A 24,265-nucleotide genomic window follows, 5' to 3' on the forward strand; every position below is an offset into this window, starting at 1 on the left:
GGGGAGTAGAGGGATGGGGTCCTAGGTGGAGAACCACTGCAACAGATGCAAGGTTGTTTTGGTGGCTCTGGAGAAGCGCTTGGGGCAGATAAAGGTGACAGTACTTCCAACATTAAATGGGCAACAAACATGGCACTGAATATTCTAATGGTTACTCCAATGTGTCTATATTAGTTGCCTCCCCCCTCCACCACATGGCTGCACCCTTTTATGGCTATTTGGGGTAGTTCACACTTCGGCCTTCATAACTTTTTGGCCACATAAGCTATCACGCCAAATTTGTATCCTTTTTTTGCCAACATCCTAGGGATTCGAAAGGTAACCAGAGTTTGTGGGTTCCCCTGGAGGAGACCAAGAAATTAGACAAAATACAGCTAAAAGTTTGTGTTTTAAAAAAATAAATAATTGGAAAAAAGGGCTGCCGAAGAAGGCTTGTGGTTTTTTCCCTGAAAATGGCATCAACAAAGGGTTTGTGGTGCTAAAATCACCATTTTCCCAGCTCTCAGGAACAGGCAGACTTGAATCAGAAAAACACATTTTTGAGCACAATTTTGGCATTTTACTGGGACATACCACATTTTTACTATTTTTGTGCTTTCAGCCTCCTTCCAGTTAGTACCAGACATGGATGTTAAACTAATGCTGGATCCTGGAAAGCTAAACATTTCTGAAAAGTAGACAAAAGTCTGAATTCAGCAAGGGGGTCATTTGTGTAGATCCTTCAAGATTTTCCTACAGAAAACAGCTGAAATTAAAAAAATATTGAAATTGAGCTAAAATAAAAAACCTGCCACTTTTCTCCATGTTTTACTCTAACTTTTTCCTGCGATGTCAGATTTTTTAAAGCAATATACTGTTACATCTGCTGGACTCTTCTGGTTGCGGGGATATATAGGGCTTGTAGGTTCATCAAGATCCCTAGGTACCCTGAGCCAATAAATGAGCTGTACCTTGCAATGGGTTTTCATTCTATACAAGGTGTACAGCAAATCATTTGCTGAAATACAAAGATTGAAAAATAGGTATCAAGAAAACCTTTGCATTTCCAAAATGGGCACAAGATAAGGTGATGCGAAGCAGTGGTTATTTGCACATCGCTGAATTCCGGGGTGCCCATACTAGCATGTGAATTACAGGGCATTTTTCACATAGGCGTCTTTTTTTTTTTTTTACACACTGGCTTACACATTTAGAATGAAAAATGTAGAGAAAGACAAGGGGCAATAACACTTGTTCTGCTATTCTGTGTTCCCCCAAGTCTTCCGATAAAAATGGTATCTCACTTGCGTGGGTAGGTCTCATGCCCGCGACAGGAAACGCAACATGGACACATCACATTTTTACTTTGAAAACTGACGTGTTATTTGGAAAGTGCCTAGCTGTGGATTTTAGCCTCTAGCTCAGCTGGCACCTAAGGAAACCTACCAAACCTCTGTTTTTTTCAAAACTTGACACCTACGGGACTCCAGGATGGGGTGACTTGTGGGGCTCTCAACAGGTTCTGTTACCCAGAATCCTTAGCAAACCTCAAATTTTGGCCCCCAAAAAAATACCTTTTCCTCAAATTTCAGAGACAGAAAGTTCTGGAATCTGAGAGGAGCCACAAATGTCCTCCCCCCCTCAGTGTTCCCTCAAGTCTTTCGATAAAAATGGTACCTCACTTGTGTGGGTAGGCCTAGTGTCCGCGACAGGAATAGATCACACAACGGTCAATGTTGGTCCTTGCATGAGGACAACTGTTGACCCTGGGGTGTACCGTTCCTGACACAGGGACTAGGTACAGGCACTCAAGTGGGGTAGTGTTTTTATCAGGATGGGTGGGGAAACACTGGGTGATGGGAATTTTGTGGATCCCAGCATATTCCTGTAGTTTGTGTTACAGAAATGCAAGAACAAATAGAATTTTTATTCAACATTTCAGCTTTGCAGGGTATTCTGGGTAAAAAAAACTTTGGGTAATCCACACAAGTCATACCTCTGTGGACTCCCCCAGATGTCTAGTTTCCAGAAATGTTTGGGTTTGGTACGTTTCCCTATATGGCTTCCGAGCCCAGGACCAAAAACACAGCTGCCTGCCTTACAAAACCAGTTTGATTTGTGATAGATAATTTTGATGTCTCCACAATACGATTTGGGCTGTGGAAGTTTGGGCTGAACTAAATTAGGAAGCTCCCAAGAGAGCACACTCTCTCTGTGCTTGCCGCCGCATGCACCTGCTCTCTGGGTTGGGCTAACCAGCTATTGTCCCATTGCACAGACTGTGCTTGCAAAGGGACAGCCGGACTGTCCTCATTACTTCCCTCAACCACTGGAAGAGGAGTTATTGAATGGGATTCCTCCGGTTGAAAAATCACTCCGAGTCTGCACTATTGTCCTATCCCTCAACTGTTCTCTCAGTCTCTGATCCTACGTCAGAGCTGTCCTCTATAAACCAAGTGAGGGCTTGAGCAGCAGTCATCCAACGAGATGACATCTCTGCTACTGGCTACACTGTTGCTCTAAAACACTAGCCTACGTAGACAGTCACAAAAGTAAGTGTGTGTGTCTGTGTGTGTGTTACGTGCAACAGTAGATGTCACCTCACCTTTTTCCCCTCAATCAGCACGTTCTTTCAAGACACTAAAAAAAACACCTTGTCACATACCAATCGGCAGAGTCTTTAGCACCTCTAGGGCCCAGTCCAACAATCATTATTGGTGCTCCCACTCCCATGACCTCATCCTCGGATTCTCTCACTACCACCCAGCAAAAGTGCCCTTCATCTCTCCATAGACCCCCCCGCACATACATTTCATTGGTATTATAGTGCAGGTAATGGCTGACTTTACTAATGAACTCAGCTATTCATATAAAATACAGATTTGATCTTTGCAGTAGGCATATAAACCTTCTGCGCTACTTTATGACATCAAAACTGCCACTAGACAAAAGTCTGATCCCTTTGTAGCAGAAACATAATCACAAGACTTACTTGACTTTTATTGCTGCCTAAAAGCTACAGTTGAAACTCATCAGTTGAAGTATGTGCATTGCTTTGAAGACGCAAGCTGCACTGCAAGATAACTGGTTGCGAAATATTATATATATATATATATATATATATATATATATATATATATATATATATATATATATATAAAAATGTCACTTACCCAGTGTACTTTTGTTAGTGGCATGTTCCGCTGCAGATTCACATGCTGTGCATATACTTCTGCCATCTAGTGTTGGGCTCGAGTGTTACAAGTTGTTTTTCTTCGAAGAAGTGTTTTTGAGTCACGGGATCGAGTGACTCCTCCTCTTGGGCTCCATTGCGCATGGGCATTGACTTCATGTTAGATTGTTTTCCCGCAGAGGGTAAAATAGGAGTGCTAGAGTATAAAGAAAAGAGATGTCCATGCTAATGGAATGTGATATATATCTACATATGTACAAATGTTGTTAACTTAAATGACTACAGGCTGCCAGTGAGGTGGGAGGGTACATGTGAATCTGCAGCGTAACATGCCACGAACAGATGTACACTGGGTAAGTGACATTTTCCGTTTGATGGCATGTGTAGCTGCAGATACACATACTGTGCATAGACTACAAAGCAGTTTGTCCTCCCATAAAACCGGTGGTTAGCCTGTAGGAGTTGAAGTTGTTTGAAATAATGTTCCGAGTACAGCTTGACATACTGTGGTTTGCTGTGTTGCTAAAACATCTACACAGTAGTGTTTAGTAAATGTATGTGGCGTTGACCAAGTAGCTGCTTTACATATTTCAGCCATTGGTATGTTTCCCAAAAAAGCTACTGTAGCACCATTTCTCCTTGTGGAATAAGCTTTAGGAGTAACTAAGAGTTGTCTTTTGGCTTTAACGTAGCATGTTTGGATGCATCTTACTATCCATTTTGCTATTCCTTGTTTTGAAATGGGGTTACCAGTATGAGGTTTTTGAAAGGTTACAAACAGCTGTTTAGTTTTCCTGAATGGTTTTGTTCCATCTATCTAGTACATTAGTGCTCTTTTAATGTCTAATGTATGTAGAGCTCTTTCTGACACATAATCTGGCTGTGGGAAGAAGACTGGTAGTTCCACTGTTTGATTAATATGAAAAGGTGATACCACTTTTGGTACAAATTTAGGGTTAGTTCGTAGTACAACTTTAGGTTTGTGTACTTGTATGAACGGTTCTTCAATAGTGAAAGCTTGAATTTCACTGACTCTTCGCAATGATGTAATTGCGACTAGGAAGGCAACCTTCCATGTTAAGAATTGCATTTGACATGAGTGCACAGGTTCAAATGGTGGGCCCATAAGTCTCGTAAGCACTATGTTTAAATTCCAAGAAGGAACTGGAGGTGTTCTGGGTGGAATGATGCATTTTAAGCCTTTGATAACAGGAACTTTAAATAAAGAGCTGTGCTGTACATTTTGCAAATATGCTGAAATTGCAGTAAGATGTATTTTTATAGAAGAGAATGCTAAATTGGATTTTTGTAAATGAAGCAAATAGCGTACAGTATTTTGTATTGATTCTGTAAGAGGGGCAATCTGTTTAGATTGACAGTAATATACAAATATTTTCCACTTGTTAGCATAGCACTGTCTAGTAGTGGGTTTTCTTGCTTGCTTAATCACTTCCACACATTCTGATGGTAGCTGTAAATACCCAAATTCGATGACCTCAGGAGCCAAATCGCCAGATTGAGTGTGTTGGGATTTGGGTGCCTGATCTGCCCTTTGTTTTGTGTCAACAGGTCTGGTCTATTTGGGAGCTTGGAGTGTGGTACTACTGATAGTAGTAACAATGTTGTGTACCACAGTTGACGTGCCCACGTTGGTGCTATGAGTATCATATTGAATGTGTTTTGACGCAATTTGTTGATTACAAATGGAATGAGTGGGAAAGGGGGAAAAGCATAAGCAAATATCCCTGACCAATTGATCTTGCCCTTGGATAGGAGATGTGGGTGTCTGGATGCGAAGTTTTGGTATTTTGCATTTTAGCTTGTGGGGAACAGATCTATGTTTGGTGTTCACAATTGGTGAAAGTATTTTTGAAGTACTTGAGGGTGAATCTCCCACTCGTGTGTTTGTGGATGATTTCTGCTGAGAACATCTGCCAATTTGTTGTGTATCCCTGGAATGTATTGTGCTACCAGGTGAATTTAGTTGTGTATTGCCCATTTCCAAATTTTTTAAGCTAGGAGGGAGAGTTGGGACAAATGTGTCTCTCCCTGCTTGTTTAGGTAACATATGGTGGTCATGTTGTCGGTTTTGATTAGGACATTCTTCTGAGTGAGAAGAGGCTGAAAATCTTTGAGTGCTAGGAAGACAGCTAACAACTCTAAGTGATTTATGTGTAGCTGTTTGTGTTGGGCATCCCACTGTCCTTGGATGTTGTGATTGTTGAGGTGAGCTCCCCAGCCAATCACTGATGCATCTGTTGTAATTATGGTCTGAGGCATAGGATCTTGAAATGGCCGCCCTTTGTTTAGATTTGTGGAATTCCACCACTGAAGGGACATGTATGTTTGGCGGTCTATCAACAACAGATCTTAGAGTTGACCCTGTGCCTGTGACCATTGTTGTGCAAGGCACTGTTGTAAGGGCCGCATGTTTAGTCTTGCATGTGGAACAATTGTAATACATGATGCCATTATCTCTAAAATTTTCATGACAAATCTGACAGTGTACTGTTGACCTGTCTGTATGTGTGCAATTATATTTTGGAATGCTTGTATTCTCTGTTTATTTGGACTTGCTAGCACTTTGAGTATTTAGTATTGCCCATAAACACTGTTGTATTTGTGCAGGTTGTAGTCACGACTTTTGGTAATTTATTGAGAACCTTAGCATGTGCAGGGTTTGTATTATGTAATGCGCATGGTTTTGACACTGCGTATGACTGATTTTATTAGCCAATCGTCTAGATATGGAAAGACATGTATATGTTGTTTTCTAGGTAGGCTGCGACTACTGCTAGGCACTTTGTGAATACCCTTGGAGCTGTTGTTATTCCGAAGGGTAACACAAAAGGAGAAGGCAAATCACTGAACAAGAAGCAAACAACCAAGAGTGACTGTAAAACCAACCATTGGTAAGCAACAGGCGGGCTCTAAGCCCACCATACGTTTTTAGTATGGCTCATTAGAGGTCTTTCTCAACCTGACAGCAAAAGGCTGCCTAGGAAGCAGGAACTAATACCTTTGGTTCCCTTTGACAAATCTGCACAAAATTAGGCAGGAATTTAAACAAACAGTTTTCTATTAGGATGTCAAGCATAACCTCGTCAGGAATTCCAGATTTCACATAGATCCGAGAAAGGGAAGGTGGACAGAGTTAAAAAAAAAAAAAAAAAAAAAAAAAAAAAAAAAAAAGAGTAGGTGAGTGGATTGGGGGGGTGGTGTACATAATAACTTTGGCTATATTTGAAGGACTGCAAGAAAGCCGAGATATTAGAATTGGTAGCATGATAGGTTGGTTGCATATGGAGGCTAGGTGCAGTGGCGCTATATGCACTAACCTGGTTGGTTTGCTCAGGCTTGGCCACAGTTAACCCTTGCTGCAGCCAGGTAAGCTGAAACATCATAAAGAGGAAATATTATTCACTACCATTCCCAGCAGGCACTGAAGCTCATATATCCACATAACCACCAATAAAACTTTGAAATAACTTCTTAAAGTGATCCTTAAAAAAAAAAAAATTCTTTGAAATTCAAGAAAAAAAAGTATTTAAAAACAGCTAGAAGTTATGGTTTATGCAGAGCAAACACTTCCTTTCCCACTAAAAAAAAAAAAAAAAAACTATTAACCTATCCTACTCACTGCAGATCAGATAAAACACAGATAAAACCATATGATAAGCCCATATGATAAGCCTGGTGTTGTCCATTAGTCCGTGGGCACTGGGAGGAGATCCAACGACACTTAAAAGATAACTGCAGGTGACATATTGAGGTTACTCCCACTGCTCGTCTATTGGGGACATACAGTTCCATAAGGAGTGAAACAAGGACTACAAAATGCACTCATTTGACACTTTTGGCCAAGCGCACGGTTGCTATTACGTGGCTGGGCCACCAGGGACCATAAGTAAATCAGTGGAAAAATATGTTATGGAACAGTCAGAGGAAATACAGCTTTAGCTGATGATAAAGCTGTACAGGAGTGTGGAATTGAATAAAATATCTACTTGTCCAATGGACAGGTTGCTTCTTAATTCTACTGGTCCTGCAAAAAAAAAAAAAAAAAAAAACCAACTTGTCCCTTTGGTGCCATGTAGTGCGGTGATAAATTATGGCAGCAATCTCATTATATAAGAGCTCTGATAATAGCCTCTCTGATCATGCCAGGGCTAATACTGTAGTAGGGCTTGAATACTTGCAATTTCAGTCCCTACTACAGTATTTCCTTATTTTGCTACCTTTCCACAGATCTACATACCAGGGCTGTATGAAGCAGTATGCAATAGTTCCAGGGATGGGATGCCTTTGAGTCTGCAAACCTTCTAACTTGCATACTTTAAGGATGTTCACTAGCTCTTCTCTAATCTTTTCCCATACTGAGGAAGGTTGGAAATGTACTCCCGACAATGGCAGAAGTAGAAGTTCTTCCAGGATTGGGGAAAAAAGTGGTTGGAGTCAACGGGAATTTGTAAATGCTGAACAGATTTTCGCATGAGCAAATGTACATATGCATGTTTTCTCGTGCTAATATACAGTTCACAAATATTTTCTAGGAGTACGATTTCCTGGTCTACTTCTGTAAGTTCTTGTGAATTCATGAAAGCCACTAATTCAAAGACAGAGCATGGGTGCACTTTTGCGACTAAGAATTGGGTCCCCAAATAGGTCTGGCATTGACCAAGACATTTTGCTTTATTAAAATTCTATTTCTCTATCGGTTGGCTTTACTGTGAGTGATGGCATTCTGCTCTTCCGCAAGGAGCATATTGGCACAAAAAAGTAGTTTTGTTCAGTGCCAGGAACTACTGTGGCAATGAGTAGCGTAACGAAACCAGAGGCGGCCACTCTGCAAAGATCACAGACAGGCTCCCCCTCCAGACTCACTTGGGACCTTTGTTACGCCACTTGTGGCAATGTGTGCTTTTTGAGACCACAAAACGTTTCACTTTTTCACAGTGTTCGTTACAATGCTGAGGGCCTGGCAGCTCCCACAACAATAAAGTGTTACAAAAGCCATGTAAAAACAAAGTATGAATTGACAAAACCAAAACACTCACATCAAATGTCGGATCGGTTGGCTTTGCCAGTGCTTGTTTATTTTCATGCTTCCCAAAATCTTGTTTAAGATGGTTAAACTGATTTTCCATTAGGAATATTTGTTGGCAATACTAGCATGCAACAACACATTTTACTAAATGACGTTTCAAAGAAATAGCACCTAAAATTTAAATAGGCGCAAAACGTTTTTTTCTCAACATTTTATTTTGAAAGCAAAGAATCATCAATCTTGCCCACAAGTTGCATCCAATCAGAGATTATGTTGGGAGCATTATACTTAGTCTTCGTTCCAGAAAAAAAAAAAAAGTGTACACACATTTGAAAAGTTTAACAATTTGAGGCTATCAGTAGTGCAGTGTAACCTTAAAATATTTATTTACGACGCTCACGCTGACAATAAAGGCTTTTCAATAATGAACCATAAATACAAGTTCAAACATCATTAACCTACGGACACACATTACCTCAACTGCAGACAGTCCCTTCTCTGTAAAATACCAGCAAAGGGTGTGTGCTGCAGGGGGTTGGGCCTACTTGTCCCTAGGACAAAATAAACATGTAAACTTGTTGCCCTTGACCCCAAATAATATGTACAGATTCTGTAAAAAAAAAAAAAAAAAACACAATACTATAGCTACACTACCAAATCTTACCCCACCCAACATTGCCAGTAGTTATGGTATGCTGCATGAATCTCAACTCACCCTCCACTACGCACTACTGACCTCACTATTCTTCTATTTACTTTTCAGAAACATCTGAATTTTCTAGGTTTGCAAAAGTAAAAACATGCCACTGCTGAAAATTGCACCCAAGAAAACATCCTAATTTGAGTTTTACCACCATGCAGAAAGTTTTGTCCCTTGACAGTATGTAAGCCTACCTCCCAAAAGAACAAATTATGCACACTTGATTGCAGCCCAGCCCCTATGAAATCGAATAAAATGGCTCACGAATCCTGTGGTTCCAGTTATTGTGCTACAAATAAGATTACACAAATCTAGGTCAGCACATTCTCAAGTTGCCACCTTAGCCATTGGTTCCTAGTTCTAGCCAGGGTTCCTAGCACTGCCATGATCCACTAGTAGGAGTTTGGCAATAGGTTATCATTTGACCCCCTTCCCATTTTTCAGACTTTCCCCACACCCAACAAGGAAAATCTAAAAACATTTCGGGTGTCCAACTATTCCAGGACCTAGGGGACAGCTGTGGCACCAAACAAGAGTGCTTGAAGTAAGCAAAGGATTAAGCCAAATTGGACAGACCTCTTTCCATGACTACACCAGATCCCTGTTAGTCCTGATGCAATGTAAGGGGAGGCAAATGGGGGCTTTATTTCGAAGACTGTATTCTGGAGTAAACTATCCAACGAAGAGACTTCAGCACAAGGATAGAAATTGCAATCTTTTTGCAACGTATAACAAAAGACAGAAACCACTCCTGAGCAAGCTGGTGATAGTGAACTCAAACTTGAAGCTGTGCCTAGGACTCCATGTGAACGTGAAGGCCTCTGAAACACCACAATGAAGATTCAAGATGACTGGAATAATGTTCAAGGGCTTGTCTTAAATCAATTTTTCTCTCCAGAGATGGACATGCTAGATCAGAACAGTGTTGCAAACCAGAAAAAACGTCTAAGTAATGATAAAGATAAACACCCTAGTAAGTGATGTGTCCTCACCACTAAGAACATTAGTTAACACTTTTGGAGAGAAGTTTAGTTACCAAGAAGTGAGACGATAGTAGTGATTCCAACAAAGGTATCTTACGAACAGGCGAGGCTCTTCCTTAATTGTAATATGAAAGTCTGCATCTTGCCAATCAATAAAGGCCACCCAGTCTGTGTTGGCATGACCTCGAAGATCTGGGTACTGTAACTAAGCACTGAATCTCAAACAGGAGCACCTTGTTCAGTTTGAAAAGGTCTATTATCGGCCTGCTATTCTCAGTCAGGTCTTCTGTAAAATTAAGTAACTGCGGTAGAACTCGGAGCCGTTTTTTCCTTCAACAAAAATATCTTGATTCCTACAAAAAAGATTAAATTTTTTAACCTCTCATTATGCCTGGAGATAACTTCTGAGATCTTGAAGGACAAGGATCAACTGATAAAATGTACACAGCATACCTCTCCTTGATGATGTTCCGAACTCAAAACTAGTGACACCCGCTCACTCGCTGTAAAGCAACAACCTTTCTACTATTGGTGACTGAAGTTGCAAGATTATTATTGGAGTGTAATATTGAAGTCAGTCTGTCTTATTGAACAATTTTCTGTGGTTTCTGCAAGAAGCAGCAGATGTCTTCTATCTAGATCAAAAAGTGTGCTTAATGTTAGAAGTTTGCTTTTGAAGTCCACAAGGTCTTAAGAAGGTAAAGACTTAAGAAGGCTGGGAAAAAACCTGACCTTGATAGTGCCAAAATTGCCAAACTCGAAGACTTAACTGTCACTGCATTCTTTTTTTAAATTCCATAGTACTTTGTCAATAAAAAAAAAACCAAAGCCTTACACTCAGAGAAAATGCACTAAGTTTCATGAGCTAAAAAGCAGGGAACATATGCAAACCCATGCATGTCTCTGGATACAGAAAAAAGCTTTGCAGTTGTGTCCGTTGCTGCTGCTGATCTGCCTCTTTTCACTCTCAAGGCAAGAAGACTATTTGCTCTTCAATGTCTACTTATAAACAGCATAACAGACACTGCAGTGATATGTTAAATGCAAAGCAGAACTTCTGTTTCTTACCCCCGACTGCTACTTCTGACAGGACTGAACTGGAATATTTCTTAGAATGCAAAGATTCTTTTGCATTGTCTGAAACATGAGAATAGATATTCACCTTATGTTTCCTGGGTGAAAAAGAACAAACTAGTTCCTCTGAACTGAAAAGCTGTTGTGGTTCTGTAGGAATCTCTGACCCACTCCGACTTGGAATAGACTGAAAGGTTGGCCACCAGAATGGGAATTGTAGATCTAATCAAGAAGTTAAAATATCATCATATTGGTGAACGAATACGGGCTGTATGACTTTCTTTAAACAGGACTCCTTTATTTCTTCAACCAAAAAAATAAGCAAAATAAAACATATGGGCGATATAGCAAAATCTTTTACACTCGATGGCTGTGCAGAAGAAAATAAACACACTATGGAAGTAACACTGGGCTCTTGTTAAAAACATAGGAGCGCTTTGATCAGAATCTACGTGAATCAGATGATAATCCCATCTACAGGCCATGTAAGACGTCAGGGAACACAAGAAGCCTTTCCCTTGGATTTAATGGTAGGAAGGATCACTCACAACTACATGAGGCTATGAAATGTCAAAATATTCCTTGCCAAGGTTTCTGGGTCTTGGACCTGTCTCAGAGAAGTGAACACCAGATACCTGCACACTCTTTTCTCTGAAGTGAATCGAAAGTGCATGATGCTTGTGGAGTGAATGGGCGCTCGATTGAAAAAAAGCTATCTGCTTCGGCAGAAGAGGGTATGGAGACTCGCCAAGTGACTGCAGCATCTTGTCCCAGGAGAATCAGCATCAAGATGATATAAGCTGCACCAACAAAAGTGCTCAGCCCTTTCATGTGTTCCACCCACCACCTTGGTGTTTTACTGCAATGCGCTAACTGTGTTGGGTATGCCTAGATTTACAGTCTCATGCTCAATGTACCTCAGACTCACACTGCACCTGGCTGATGATGCGAAGTCAAAAGCAATCAGGGGTTGATTGTGTTCCTGATCACAAGGGATGTGACCTGGCAATTCAGTTGAATGGTTCCTATTAGAGCAGGACCAGGCTGGATTTACATAAGGCTAGTCCCGATTCCCAGTGGTTTAGTGGCCTAAACTCTTGGGACTCAAATGTGTCCCCAAGTGATTTCCAGTGGCTGTAGCGGTTGCCAGCTTTTTACCCATTTTAAGTTTAATCACAAGATTACAAAAACCAAAGTTAGTCAAAAAAACTCAAAAAAAAAAAAAAAAAACTTCAACAAAAAAGGAAAACACGGAACCAATATGACAAATAAAAGCACTCAGAAATACTTACACCAAAGTTCATAGTAGTAATTACAACACTGTGACTGCCCACAGCAATGACCTGTTTCACAAATGTAACTCTGATTGTTGACACCAAGGCAGATTTCCTTGTCCTAAAAGGAAACAGAATGTAGACTTTGTTAGTGACATGTCGCCTCAAACTTCTAATATGATTTTTTTTTCAGTGACATTACATGTTTGCTAAAACAAATGACTTGGGAATAGGATTAAAGGGGAGAGGAATGAGAGTCTCAATTACGTGGCACAGGAACCAGTTGTGACAGATAAATGGCAAGTTGCTCAAGAATATGGGAAGAGGAAAGCTATGCAGGAACCATCTGAGGAAGATGGAAGTCAATTGAAGGTTTATTGGAAACATGTTGTTTGCAGATAAATTAAGACAGAAGGAAAAAGCAGATCAACGGGCATTGGCATAACACTGCAAATTTGACAAACCCTTTTTCATTTAGTGGGAGTCCGCACAGGGATAAGATAATATTACATGTACTCAAGTACCTAGAACGCAGTAAACCAAAGTCTAATGCTTGTCCAAAAACAATGTAACGGGAATGTGCCTAAACATTTTAGCAGCATTTGTGTTCTCTTATGTTGAAGATACCCACTTAAATGAGGACTACTCAAGTTCAGCTACCTGAAAATGTTTTTCTCCAGTTGCTTCCACATATGATGTCCACTAGGCCAATGGTCCGCTTAGCCCAGAGAATCTGTGTTTGAGTGGCAACGATGGAACACAGATTCCTAAAACATCACAGAGTATTCTCAGAGGAGAAATCTCCAGGTCATCAATTATCGGCATCACACCATGAATTAGCTGACCACCTTGTATCTCTTAGTCTTTTGGCATCTGGGAATCATCAACTCTATGTCCATCATGAACCTTGTATCCCCAACTCCTAAATGTTGGATAATTTACTCAAACATATCCATGGAGTAACTCTTATCTTGAAGTCAAAGGTGTATGAACAAACATGCTCAATCTTCACTGGACAATTTCACCCCATTTACTCAATGGACCACAACCACATGTGGAACAAGTACATTCCAAGAAACCCAAACAGGTTAATCAACACTTGTGTACATACCTGAAGAGCCTTTAGTAAGCAAGAACTAATTATTATCCTAGACTTCGAAAATCTAGATATTTGACACTAGCAAACCTGGCTTCCCAACTCAAGCATTAGTTTTGTTGCTCTTGGTAAAAGTATCCATACTAACTTTATTTACTAACTGTCTACAATAAATTCATAAAAGAAATTCTATAAAATAAAATTAATAATTGAACTATCACTAGACCTCCCACCCACAATCAAAACAAAGCCCAAATAAGCTGCAGTCACTGAGTAATTTAATTTTCTGAGGAAAAAAAAAAAAAAAAAAAAAAAAGTTAGTACTAGACATCCCTTCAATGTTCTAAGGAATATTCTGGTCTGTTGGCAAAAACATTGCGGCACTGTGACAGTACACCAGTACCCTGCCTGCTCGCACCCAGTTTTCTCATACACATTTAATAAAAACACAACATGCCCACCAGAAACATACAGAATATACATGGTAACCGAATAGTTGGGATTTTTTTCACTAAGAGGTTCAGAGCGACAAACAAACAAGAGCAAAGCTAGAGTTGCTTGCGTCAGTCAGAATGCCGAAGTGAAAAACATCCCCGTTACTCCTGGTTAACCATTTGCAATTTTATGTTGTGTGGCCCACCTCAATCATTTGCCTCTGCTTTCTTTAGCTATGCAGGGCTAGAAGAGTCAATCAATCGATCAAACTGGACTTGTATAGAGCTGCAAATCACCCAATAGGGTATCCAGGCACTTGCGGGTCTCAGTGGCTCATTCAAACAGCCAGGTCTTTAGTGCTCTTCGGAAGTCTGGGAAGAGGAGATATTTCAGAGCTGTGTGCGGAAGCTGTTCCAGGTCTTTTGCTGCAATGTCTCTGCTTCGGTGGATAGGAGGCATGTGAGCAAGTGCAAGGGAGGCGGATCGTAAATTTCTTGACAACTGGTGGAACTTAAGGGGAATGGTTGATGTAGGTGGGTCTTTGGTTACATAGGGTCTTGTGTGTATGGGCCAGCATCTTGAATTGGCATCTCTTCGGTACAGGGAGCCAGTGGAGCTGCTTGATGTGGGGGTGAAGTGTGTTCATCTTGGGAGGTAGAGGACGAGCCTGGCTGCCGCCTTCTCTTCGGTTTGAAATCTGAAGAAAGAATGCCACAATTCCCATGCAGATGGTGCTGCCATAGTCCAGTCTGCTGGGATAAGGTCCTGTGTCATGGTTCATCTGGTGCGCAGGGTTAGCCACTTGAAGACCTTCCTTAGCATGAGCATGGTGAAGAACCAGCAGAGAAGATGGCGATCTGTGCTTTCATGGGAAGGTTGTTATCTATGATGATTCTGAGGTTTCTGGCATGGTATGTGGGAATGGGCGCAGGTCCCAGGTCTGAGGGCCACCATGCATTGCTCAATAGGTTGTTGCTGTTGCTGCTGCTGCTGGGGTTCAGTATATTAGTCTTCTCTGTGTTAATCTCCAGGTAGTTGTTCTTCACCCAGTTGGTGACGTCTGTCAAGCATTTGTGGAAGTTGGCTTTAGTGGTGGTATGGTTGTCGATGAGTGAGAGAATGAATTGGATGTCATCTGCGTAGGACATTATGTAAAGTTTGAGGGATCTGATGTTGGTGAGTAGTGTAATATAGACATTGAAGAGAGTTGGGCAAATGAATGAGCCCTGTGGTACACCACAGTCGATATTCTTGGGTTCGTAAGTGTAGAGTGTTAGGCGGATCCTCTGAGTTCTTCTAGTGAGGAAGGAGGTCATCCATCTGAGTGCTCTTCCCCGTGGATGCCAATGTGGTGGTGTCTTTTGATCAGCATATGGTGTGATATGGTGTCAAAGGCTGCCTGGAGGTTGAGGAGGATTAGAGTTGATGTTTCTCCTCGGTTGAGGAGGGTTTGTGTGTGTTGTCTGTGGCTGTGATCAGGGCTGTTCCCATGCCAGGTTTGCTATGTGAGCTTGTTCTGTTTACCTGTTTGAGGTGTGTCATAATTTGTCCGTTGATGGCTTTCTCCAGTACCTTGGCCAGAAATGGAAGAAAGGAAATTGTCTGGTGTTTTTTCCTAGTTCGTTAGGGTTGGCGGAGGGTTTCTTGAGAAGTAGTCCGACTTCTGCATGTTTACAGGCATTCAGAAAAGTTTCAGTGGTAACTGAGCTGTTGAGCAGTGTGGTGAGCTCCTGATAGATGCTTTGGCTTCCAAGGTTGAAAATGCGGTGCGGACATGGATCTCTGGGAGCTCCAAAGGTGGTGGTCAGTCTCTGGCTCGGGTCAGTTGTGTCTGTGTGTGGTGGGTGGGGACAAGAGCGTGTCGAGGAGGTCCGTGCGTGAATGCTGGTGTTCAAAGTTTCTGTAAATGGTTGAGACGGAGTGATTGGTCCATGTGAGTTCTGTGGTGTGGCTGTATATGACACTGCTGCTGGAGATGAAAATGGGGTCCAATTTGTTTCCTGCAGTGTGGGTGGTCTGGGTCAGTCTGAGGTTGTTCATGCTGTCGAGGAGGTGTGCAGTGTTGTGATTGCTGGGGTTGTAGATGTGAAAGTTGAGCCCTGGACTCGAAGGACTACAGCTTCATTGGCAAAGGGTGCAATAACGTCTGCAATGGAGTTGCTGAAGATCGGGGAGGTTGGTATGCAAAGGTGCCCCGGCTGGCTGTCTTGCTGTCCATGTGGAGGATGAAATTGAGGTCTTCGTGTGGGTGGTGTCAATTTCGGTGGTGGTGAACTGTAATGCTTATCTGTGAATGATGGCTATTCCTCCCCCCGGTTTGCTGGTGCAGTGAGTGATTTTGCAACGGTCTTCGACCGATGCAGCAATGTCAGGGGACTGTCAGGTGTGTAGGTAGTGATGAGATCCCATAATTCGGTGGAGTGCTTGCCTTGGGGGGGACTGGTGTCTTGCCACCCACTAACACTACAGTCTGTTCAGCTCACCCTCCCTTGCTCATATAAAAACAATACCAGGTCTCCTCCCAACCACCTCTCCCACGTGCTGTTGCGTCTTTCCCTCTTCCTGACTGGAGCTGTGTTCTCGGCTCTTCAGAGCACAGAGCCAGGACTTAATGGACAGAATCTTGGAGAGATAGGTTAGAAAGATAGGGAATTATTTCATAAAGTGCAACAGTGGGATACAAAAATGATCTCCCACTGTTGCTGATGTCAGATTCTAAATCTTGTATTTCTCGGCTGATATTCAATGGTGGCCATACAAAACACAGAACTGTAGCTGGATTATACAAAATTAAGTGTAATTATGTGAAATGTAAATCCATTATTGAGCATGAAATGCAACCTCTTGTCAATTTTTTGAAGCAAGAATGCATTCACGCTAAAAAACAAAAGGTCGGTGAACAACAGCCCCATATATTCGGTTCTTTCTGTGCACTCAGGGCAAACTTTCTACCAATAATGGCATGTAATTATGTGAAGTGGCACAATGGCATCATTTTGGGAATTTCGCACAAGCACAGTGCAAAAAAAACTCCCCAAATTACACTAATTAGGCTGGCATAATTTAAATTTCGCCCAGGCTTAGTTATACCTTACATCAAATGGACAATGTAAAAGAAGTTCATCTGGTCTGGTATGACCCCAACTAGTCACTCAAACCAGTCCCAGCATATATTCCATCAGTCATTCAGAAATGGTTGCAATAGTTTTGGTTAGGATTTTAGTGACAGTATGCAGAAACGACAGTCATTTTTGATGCACAGAAGGACTCAGGATTCCCTGCCTTCAAACGCATGCCATTTATTGCTTTCATAGGGATTAGTGACAAGAGTCTCTACTCATACGCTTTAGCGAACATCTCCAGAATAAATGGGCCCACATTATCCACATGCTCTTTATTGAGATTAACGCTCATCCCATGTGTACCTCGCCCTTTGCCGTAAGAAATGTATCCCACTGTTTTTTTTTTTTTTTAAGTTTCTTAAATAATTGAGACTTGCATCTGAATTTCCCTATCCAAGTTTTCTACCCAAGCTAACATTAGCCACTCAAAGTATTGAAGCACTTCTGCTTCAGAGAGAGAAAGAGCTGGGATGACTATATCGCCTCGTAGTCATCCCTAAAAGTGATTCACAGTGGTGGAAGAGTTGACCAGAACATTCTCTATTCTCGTGTGTAGGTTCATCACCCTGAGCCCATGCTGGCTGCATTACCCTGGCAAGCGTCCTCCTAGGCTGCTCACAATCATTGTATGACCTGACAACTGCCTATCTGCAATGACAATTGATCTTGTGCCCCCCACCCCTCCTGATGTCCCCACTAGCAGCAAGAAGTGACTCCAGCTCAGAGGTCTTTCTCCAGTCTAACCCGGATGCTGCTAAAGGTCCTGAGGAACCACGCCTGCTTAGGGACAAATGTATCTCTTATGTAAGACCTGAACCCTTCCCAAAGCACTAGACACCAAGCTAGACACCAATCCCAAGGTAATTCAAACATATAGAACAACTTCAGTTCGAATAAAGTCTTTGAAAATCACATCTAGTGATGCCTATAAATGGAAATATCACAAAAGCATATTTTGGTCGCAAAAGCAAATCGAACTCAAGTATAATGGGGGTCAGAATCCCGGGGATGGGAGGATGTGCAGGCATACCTGCATCAGCAGCATGCGGATCACAAGGCCAATCAGTATTCTATGGAAAAATATATCAAATGCACCTATGAGTAAAATGTTAACTTTAAGGGTGCACGAACTACCACATCCACCACATTATCACCCTCTGGTATCTGATAGAGCGCCTTCACAGAGACTATGGTAATTGGCTCCATTTCAGAGCTGACCAAGGTAACAGAGTATTGTACTGAAGTCTCTCTCAGAAGTCACCTCTCAGGGATCTAGGTTCTGGCATACCAGGAGAAGCTCTATGTAAAGCGGCAGGAAATCTCTATCTGGACCACAGATACTGACCATTATTATTAGCAAAGATTACAGTATGTCATACTACTGGAAGGTATCTCGCATCTGGTCCCCCTTCCATCCCTTATTAGTCAGTATGGGGTGCCTTCCCTGATCTAACTTGCTATTCCTCTCGAGCAAGTACTTTATGATGAAAACGGGCACCATCCCTCTATTCAATAAGCCTAAGCATTTTCAATATGACTGGTCGGGTGTCTAAATCTATTCAAATAATCAGATAACAACCCCCATCAGTCTCACCCCCCCTCCCCCACCCCCACCCCCACAATGTGGTTCATTCATAGGAACAACACTTTGATCTTGCCATCTGTGGTTCTGCCGCTTGGTCTCATGTTCCTCAGTATAGATGTCACCTCTTGCTGCTCCATGGAGATCAAGTGGGACAGACTCAGCCATATCCATGGGAAGCGATCCCTGGCCTGTAGTTTGAACATTTCTCTTGCTGTCAAAGGATAGCTTGGACTGTTTGATATGATATGCCCATTCTGCAGGAACAATGCGGACAGATTTGTACTATTACAATGGAGAACCCCAAAGTCAATGGATTGGGCTCCTGTGCTAATCATACCCTCAATGTTCAGCACCAAGGGTGACTAGCAGATTTTGGAGAAACCCAACAGCAATAAGCATCTGTTGTCTGATGACAAGGACCACTGCATTTGATCTGCTAGCACGCTTTGGTCCCCAGGAACCAGCCCACTACTGCAGCATTGCTGGTCAAACCTGCCTACAGTCACTGGTAAATGCAAAGGCACAACAACCAGCATCTGGAATTGTCCCCTGCTGGATTTGATGTCGCTTTGGGGCACCTATCCCATGTAGAAAGGGCTCATATTATGACCTTGATATTGTCTTTGGTGGGGCTTTTGTATTCGGATGCATGTTACGTACAGGATATGCCTCACCCGTATATAAACAGGACTATACTTAACCTCAGAGATTTTTCTTGGAAGAAAGGAAGGCAGAAAAGTAGCATTACTTCCACAAAGCGGTATTGTTAGGACATTTTTTGTATCAAAAGAAGCCACGCACGAGTGACCCCCCCCCTTGTTCTATATTATGCCTTGTTATGGTGATTTGTATAGCGCAGTAATCACTTGAATGACATCACTGGTGATAAAAGTATATAAAGGTACCTGTGAAGGGGCAGGATTAGACACTTCGATTAGTTGCTGTGGGGCAGATGCTTAATTACTAAGTTTCAGCTGCTGATAACAAAATGGTAAGTATGGAAATTAGGCATGTCTTGGAATAATATGAGCTGGGTAAACTAACACCATAGAGACTGATGGTTGAAACTTTAGACACTTTGGGTAGAGGACAGACTAATACGTTAGGAATGTGTAGTGAAAGATCAGTGGGGCCTAGCTGACTTGCCTAGGTGACTTGCCTTATTTGTAAATGATCTTGTAAGTTGTTTGTTATGATCATTCCGATGCGCAGGGTTTGAAGAAAAATACTGCACAGTAAATGAGAGAGAGAGAAACAGAAAACTGAACAGGGGGCACGAGGGTGGGGTTCCTGGTTATCATAACCTGCAGATCAGATTCTCTGACAAGTTTGCCAGACTCCGAATGCTCGCTGTCTAGAGCGAAACTCCCATGTGCAAGAGGGTGGCACAAGTCAGTTCTCTCTACAAGGAACATTTTGTTTTTGAGCCAAGGGAATGACCAGTGTACGACATCAATAATACTGAGATGAAAAAGAAACAGAATCATACAGGGCTGTCCTTTAAAGAGCCAACTCAACTCATCCCAGCAGCTTCATGTGTGGCTGCGGGTCTGACAGCACTCTGCCGTGTCCCACTGAACTGTACTTCAAGTCGGATCTGTGTGTTCAGACTTCTGCCACCACTCAACATAACACCTGGCTGTGTATCCGCCCCTTAAGAGCATGGCCATGTCATTCACTCCCGGGGCCTACTCTGTTCCAGTCACTGTATGGTCTGATCTGGTCTGCTGGCCCACCCCTCGGGCGCGCTTCATTTAGGGTGACCACCCATCCATAGTTTTCACGGACTGTCCGTGAATGTACCCCAATGACGTTGTGCATGATGGAGACTTCAAAGGACAGCATTTGCCCATAATTTTAGTCTTTGTGCTAAAAGATCAATGGTATGGTTAAATGGCTCAACTTAAGTGGAACTTTCCCCTGGCCCCCACAGAGGTGCTTCCTGGAGGGGTGGTTTCACTGAACTGCGGGGTCAGGAGCAGACTGCGGGAGTAGACTCTGGTGTTGGCCTGAGTCCAGTGCCACCCCCACGGGGAAAACTTCTTTGTTCTTGTGGTCCTCGTTTCCCCCTCCTCCTCCTCTGAGCTCTCATTTTCAGGCTGTTAACTGGGTCATCTTTTTCTCTTCCCCTCTCCATCCGGCCATCGCTGTGCGATGCCATCAGAATTGTGGCCTAACAGGGGACAGACTCTTTTCTCTCACCCCTCCCCCGCCCTTGGATAGAAAAGGTGTTGGTGAGCTGCCACTTGTGTGGGGTGTCCTGTGCTGGCTAGAGCGAAAGCGTGGGAGACATCAAGTTTGTGCCTTGGGTGACCAGGGACATTCTGAAGACTGTCCAAGCCACTGGGGGGATGAATGGGGTGGAAACCCCTTTGTCCTGGAGTGATTGCGGATTTGGAGCAGGTATGACTGGAGAAGAGTGCCTGAAATGAGACACTCTGATACCTTGAGCTATTGATATCCAGCACCTTCGGCATCCCTCCATCATGGACAGGGGCATCAGCAGAGAGGTGGAGGACACCCTGCTCCTCTGCCCTCAGTTGAACTCCTGAGCTGTAATGGCATTTCTGTGGGGCGGGCCACGGGACTGTCGTCGTTAGCTGCTTGTGCTGCCCTGGGGCAAGCAGGCCGTCGGGTGTGTGGTTTTGCCCAGTGTATTCCTGCCTGGATATTCAGACCTTCATCTACTCTTAGCCAGTCTCATGAGCTGTTGTGGCACCTATCTGGTACTGACCTAGAGCCTTTCGTCGCTGGCTGCTTGTGCTGTCCTGGGCATGTGGGCTAGCTGGACTGGGACTCTGCCCTCCCATTGCCACCATTATTTTGCAGACTGTGATGGGTCGTGACAAGCCGAGCCTGAGCCCCCTGCCAAATGCTCCCCCTCCCCCCCCCCCCCATGTGAAACTGGCTCAGACCAAAATGGACCAATACACCACTTCTGCAATGGACACTCAGAAGGCAGTGGAGGCACCCCCTCCCGCTGTGACTTGCCAACCACACGTGGGCCTGACAATCATCCTTAAAGTTACTCAAGATTCTATGGAGGCAGTGAAAGGTGTCCAGACTGATGTCTCATTCCTGCGGATAGACCTTCGCAAGGTGACAGAGGGTGACTAAGGCTGAGGCCCAGGTCTCGACGGCTGAAAATGAAGTGGAGACTCTGAGGCCAGGTCTCCAAGCTTATCTTCATGATGGCCATCCTGGAGGACCAGGCAGAAGATGCTGAAACCAGGTCCAGGAAAAACAACCTGCACCTCGTTGGATACCAGAAGGGGGTGGAGCCCCAAGGGATGGATGGCTTTCTGGAGAAGCGGTTCCAGATCTGGGTCCCGCTGGGATGGTGTGTTAATTTTACTTACTGGGCAACAGATGCTTCAGAGTTGGAGGTATGGGGTGGTGGGGGGGGGGGGGGGTGAAAAGATGAGGGGAGGGGTAGTTATTTTGTTTTGGAGTGTTGTTTTCTGATCAGGGACCCATGCAGGCGTTATTCACCACAGATATTCACATTTACATGCTGGGCTCTGTGGTACTGCTTACCGTCCTGTTCTGGAGTCCATGGACCCGGGGCGGATCAGACATTTTCCAGTCTTGCCCCCCAAAAGGTGAGTTATGTTTCTTGGAATGTGAATTGTTTTCTAGACTGTATCAAGAGGTTGGCTGTAATGTGCTGTATAAAGCGGTATCGGCCAGAGGTGGTCCTGCTCCAAGAGGCATCTCCTAGGTTCTCACTGCCCTTTTCTTGGCCAGTTTGGGTACAATCTAATTTTTCATACTGACTAATCCAGAGGTTCGAGAGGGGTCGCGATCCTTCTGTACACATGGTTTCCTTTGGCAGTGTTCTCTTCTCACATTGACACACAGGGGAGGAGATTCATAGGGATTGAGGGCCACCTGGAGGCCAGGCAATATAATTGTATTTCACCCTATGTCCCCCGGTACCTGTTACACTCGACTTTGCAGCCTCTTGTGGTGGCTCTTCCCTGGAGGCCACTCTAGTAGTATTGGGACTTCAATGCCTGACCCAACACAAGACATCTGACAACCCCAGGCCCGGTCGAATGGAACGCTTCGCTTAACTTCCTGGGCGGACTCCATGGGCCTGACAAGACTATCATGGAAACCCTCACAACAGTCCCACACCCATGCATCTGCGGCTCACAAAACAAGACTCTAGAATCAATCAGATCTGGCTCCCGGCGTGTGATCTACTAGCACTGAATTTCATACGGATTTGGTCATGTGGCATCACTCCTAAAATTGGGACCCCCATTGGGAATCCCTTCCACCATAGCACCCATTGGACCAAGACTGTGCTGATTTTGTGGAGAAGGATCTTCAGGCCTTCTTTAAAATTATTTTTAACTCTAAACTCTGCTGGGACCCTGTGGGCCGCGAACAAACCTACCTTGAGGGGTCTGATTAAAGGGTACGTGTACAAGAAGGAACTAAGCGAACTGGCACAGGTAACAGAGTTGGAGGCTCAAATCCTTGATCTGGAGTGGTGGGCTTGTGGTCGGGCTCCAAGAGACACTAAATGCCAGCTGGCACTGGCGAGATTTAAGCTGTAACAGATCTCTCTGAAACAGGTGAAGCAGTGCTGGACAGCATTAGCTCAGCGGGTTAATGGGAGATAAGTCCAGAAAATTATTCTATTGGCTGGGGATCAATAATGTTTCCACCAGGATAGTGCCAGCCATTTAGGAGCCCTCCAGAACCCTCTACGAGGGTTTACCTGTGATTGCCCAGGTATCTGCGTCCTACTATCAAGACCTATATGCGGTGATCCCCAAACCTCCACAGAAAGTTGCAACCCCTCTAATACAGGATTTCCCTCTGACTTCCAATTACTTGTTCCGTGTCTCAGGTTCTCAACCAACTACTCACAGCGGAGGAGATGGGCCTGGCTCTCTCTGATATGAAGTCAGGCAAGACCCTCGGTCCAGACAGGTTCCTCACTGAATTCTTTAAACGTTAACACACTCATTTGATACCCCACCTATTAACCCTCTATACTGCAGCTACGGAGCACTGGTCCTTTCTTTCCTTCAACCTTCCCTCTACCCCCAATTTCCCCTGACACGGATGCCACTATCATGGTCATACTTAAGGCGGACCATCCTACATACCGATGCTCCTTGTTCAGACCAATTTCCCTCATCAATGTTGGCATCAAGATATTTGCAAAGATCCTTCTCTGTTCCATCTCAACCAGTGTGGCTTTGTGCCTGGCAGAAGCACCAGTCTTTGCAGCTGGCCCTCTTTCAGTCAAGTCACCTGCGTGGCTCCTTTGGCTTCCTCCTAATTGATTTCCAAAAGGCACTTGACATGGTTGCGTGGACATTCCTGGAGGCCATGCTGCAGTGGGCTGGCTTTGTATCCTACTTCTGCTGACTTTTGGGTCTACTAAATAACGCTCCTACCGCCCATAATTGTGTGAATTGAGTCCTATCCCAGCCCTTCCCAAACAAAGGGACTCTGGTCAGTTCTTCCCCCGTCCCCATTGTCATTTGCCCTCACAACAGAACCTGTGGCTCGCCTGATTTGATGCGATGCTCAGGTTCAGGGATGGCTGCATTGAGAACCGCATCGCTCTTTATGCGGATGACGTTCTTCTCTTTCTGGCTGACCCAATCATTAGGCCCTAGATGCCTTGAAATCCTTCGATTTATGGGAAAGCCTCCAGCCTGCGGATTCATATGTGCAAATCAATACTAGTGCTGGTTTAGGGTGATGCTACTGGTCATACCTGGTGCCCTGCAATGCTGACAGGGTGTCTT

The 24,265-nt window shown here is 43.6% G+C and overlaps 1 protein-coding gene across 2 annotated transcripts in view; it reads right to left on the reverse strand.

Annotated features, from left to right (window-relative positions):
• WBP1L (WW domain binding protein 1 like) overlaps positions 1-24,265 on the reverse strand; it is a 171,077-nt gene that overhangs the window by 53,026 nt on the left and 93,786 nt on the right. For both annotated transcript variants that reach the window (XM_069239498.1, XM_069239499.1), the window contains exon 2: positions 12,269-12,371. In XM_069239498.1, coding sequence (XP_069095599.1) covers positions 12,269-12,371 — 103 coding nt within the window. The remainder of the gene's footprint in view (positions 1-12,268; positions 12,372-24,265) is intronic.

Source organism: Pleurodeles waltl, chromosome 6 (assembly GCF_031143425.1).
Source record: "Pleurodeles waltl isolate 20211129_DDA chromosome 6, aPleWal1.hap1.20221129, whole genome shotgun sequence".
In the NCBI taxonomy this organism is placed as follows: domain Eukaryota; kingdom Metazoa; phylum Chordata; class Amphibia; order Caudata; family Salamandridae; genus Pleurodeles; species Pleurodeles waltl.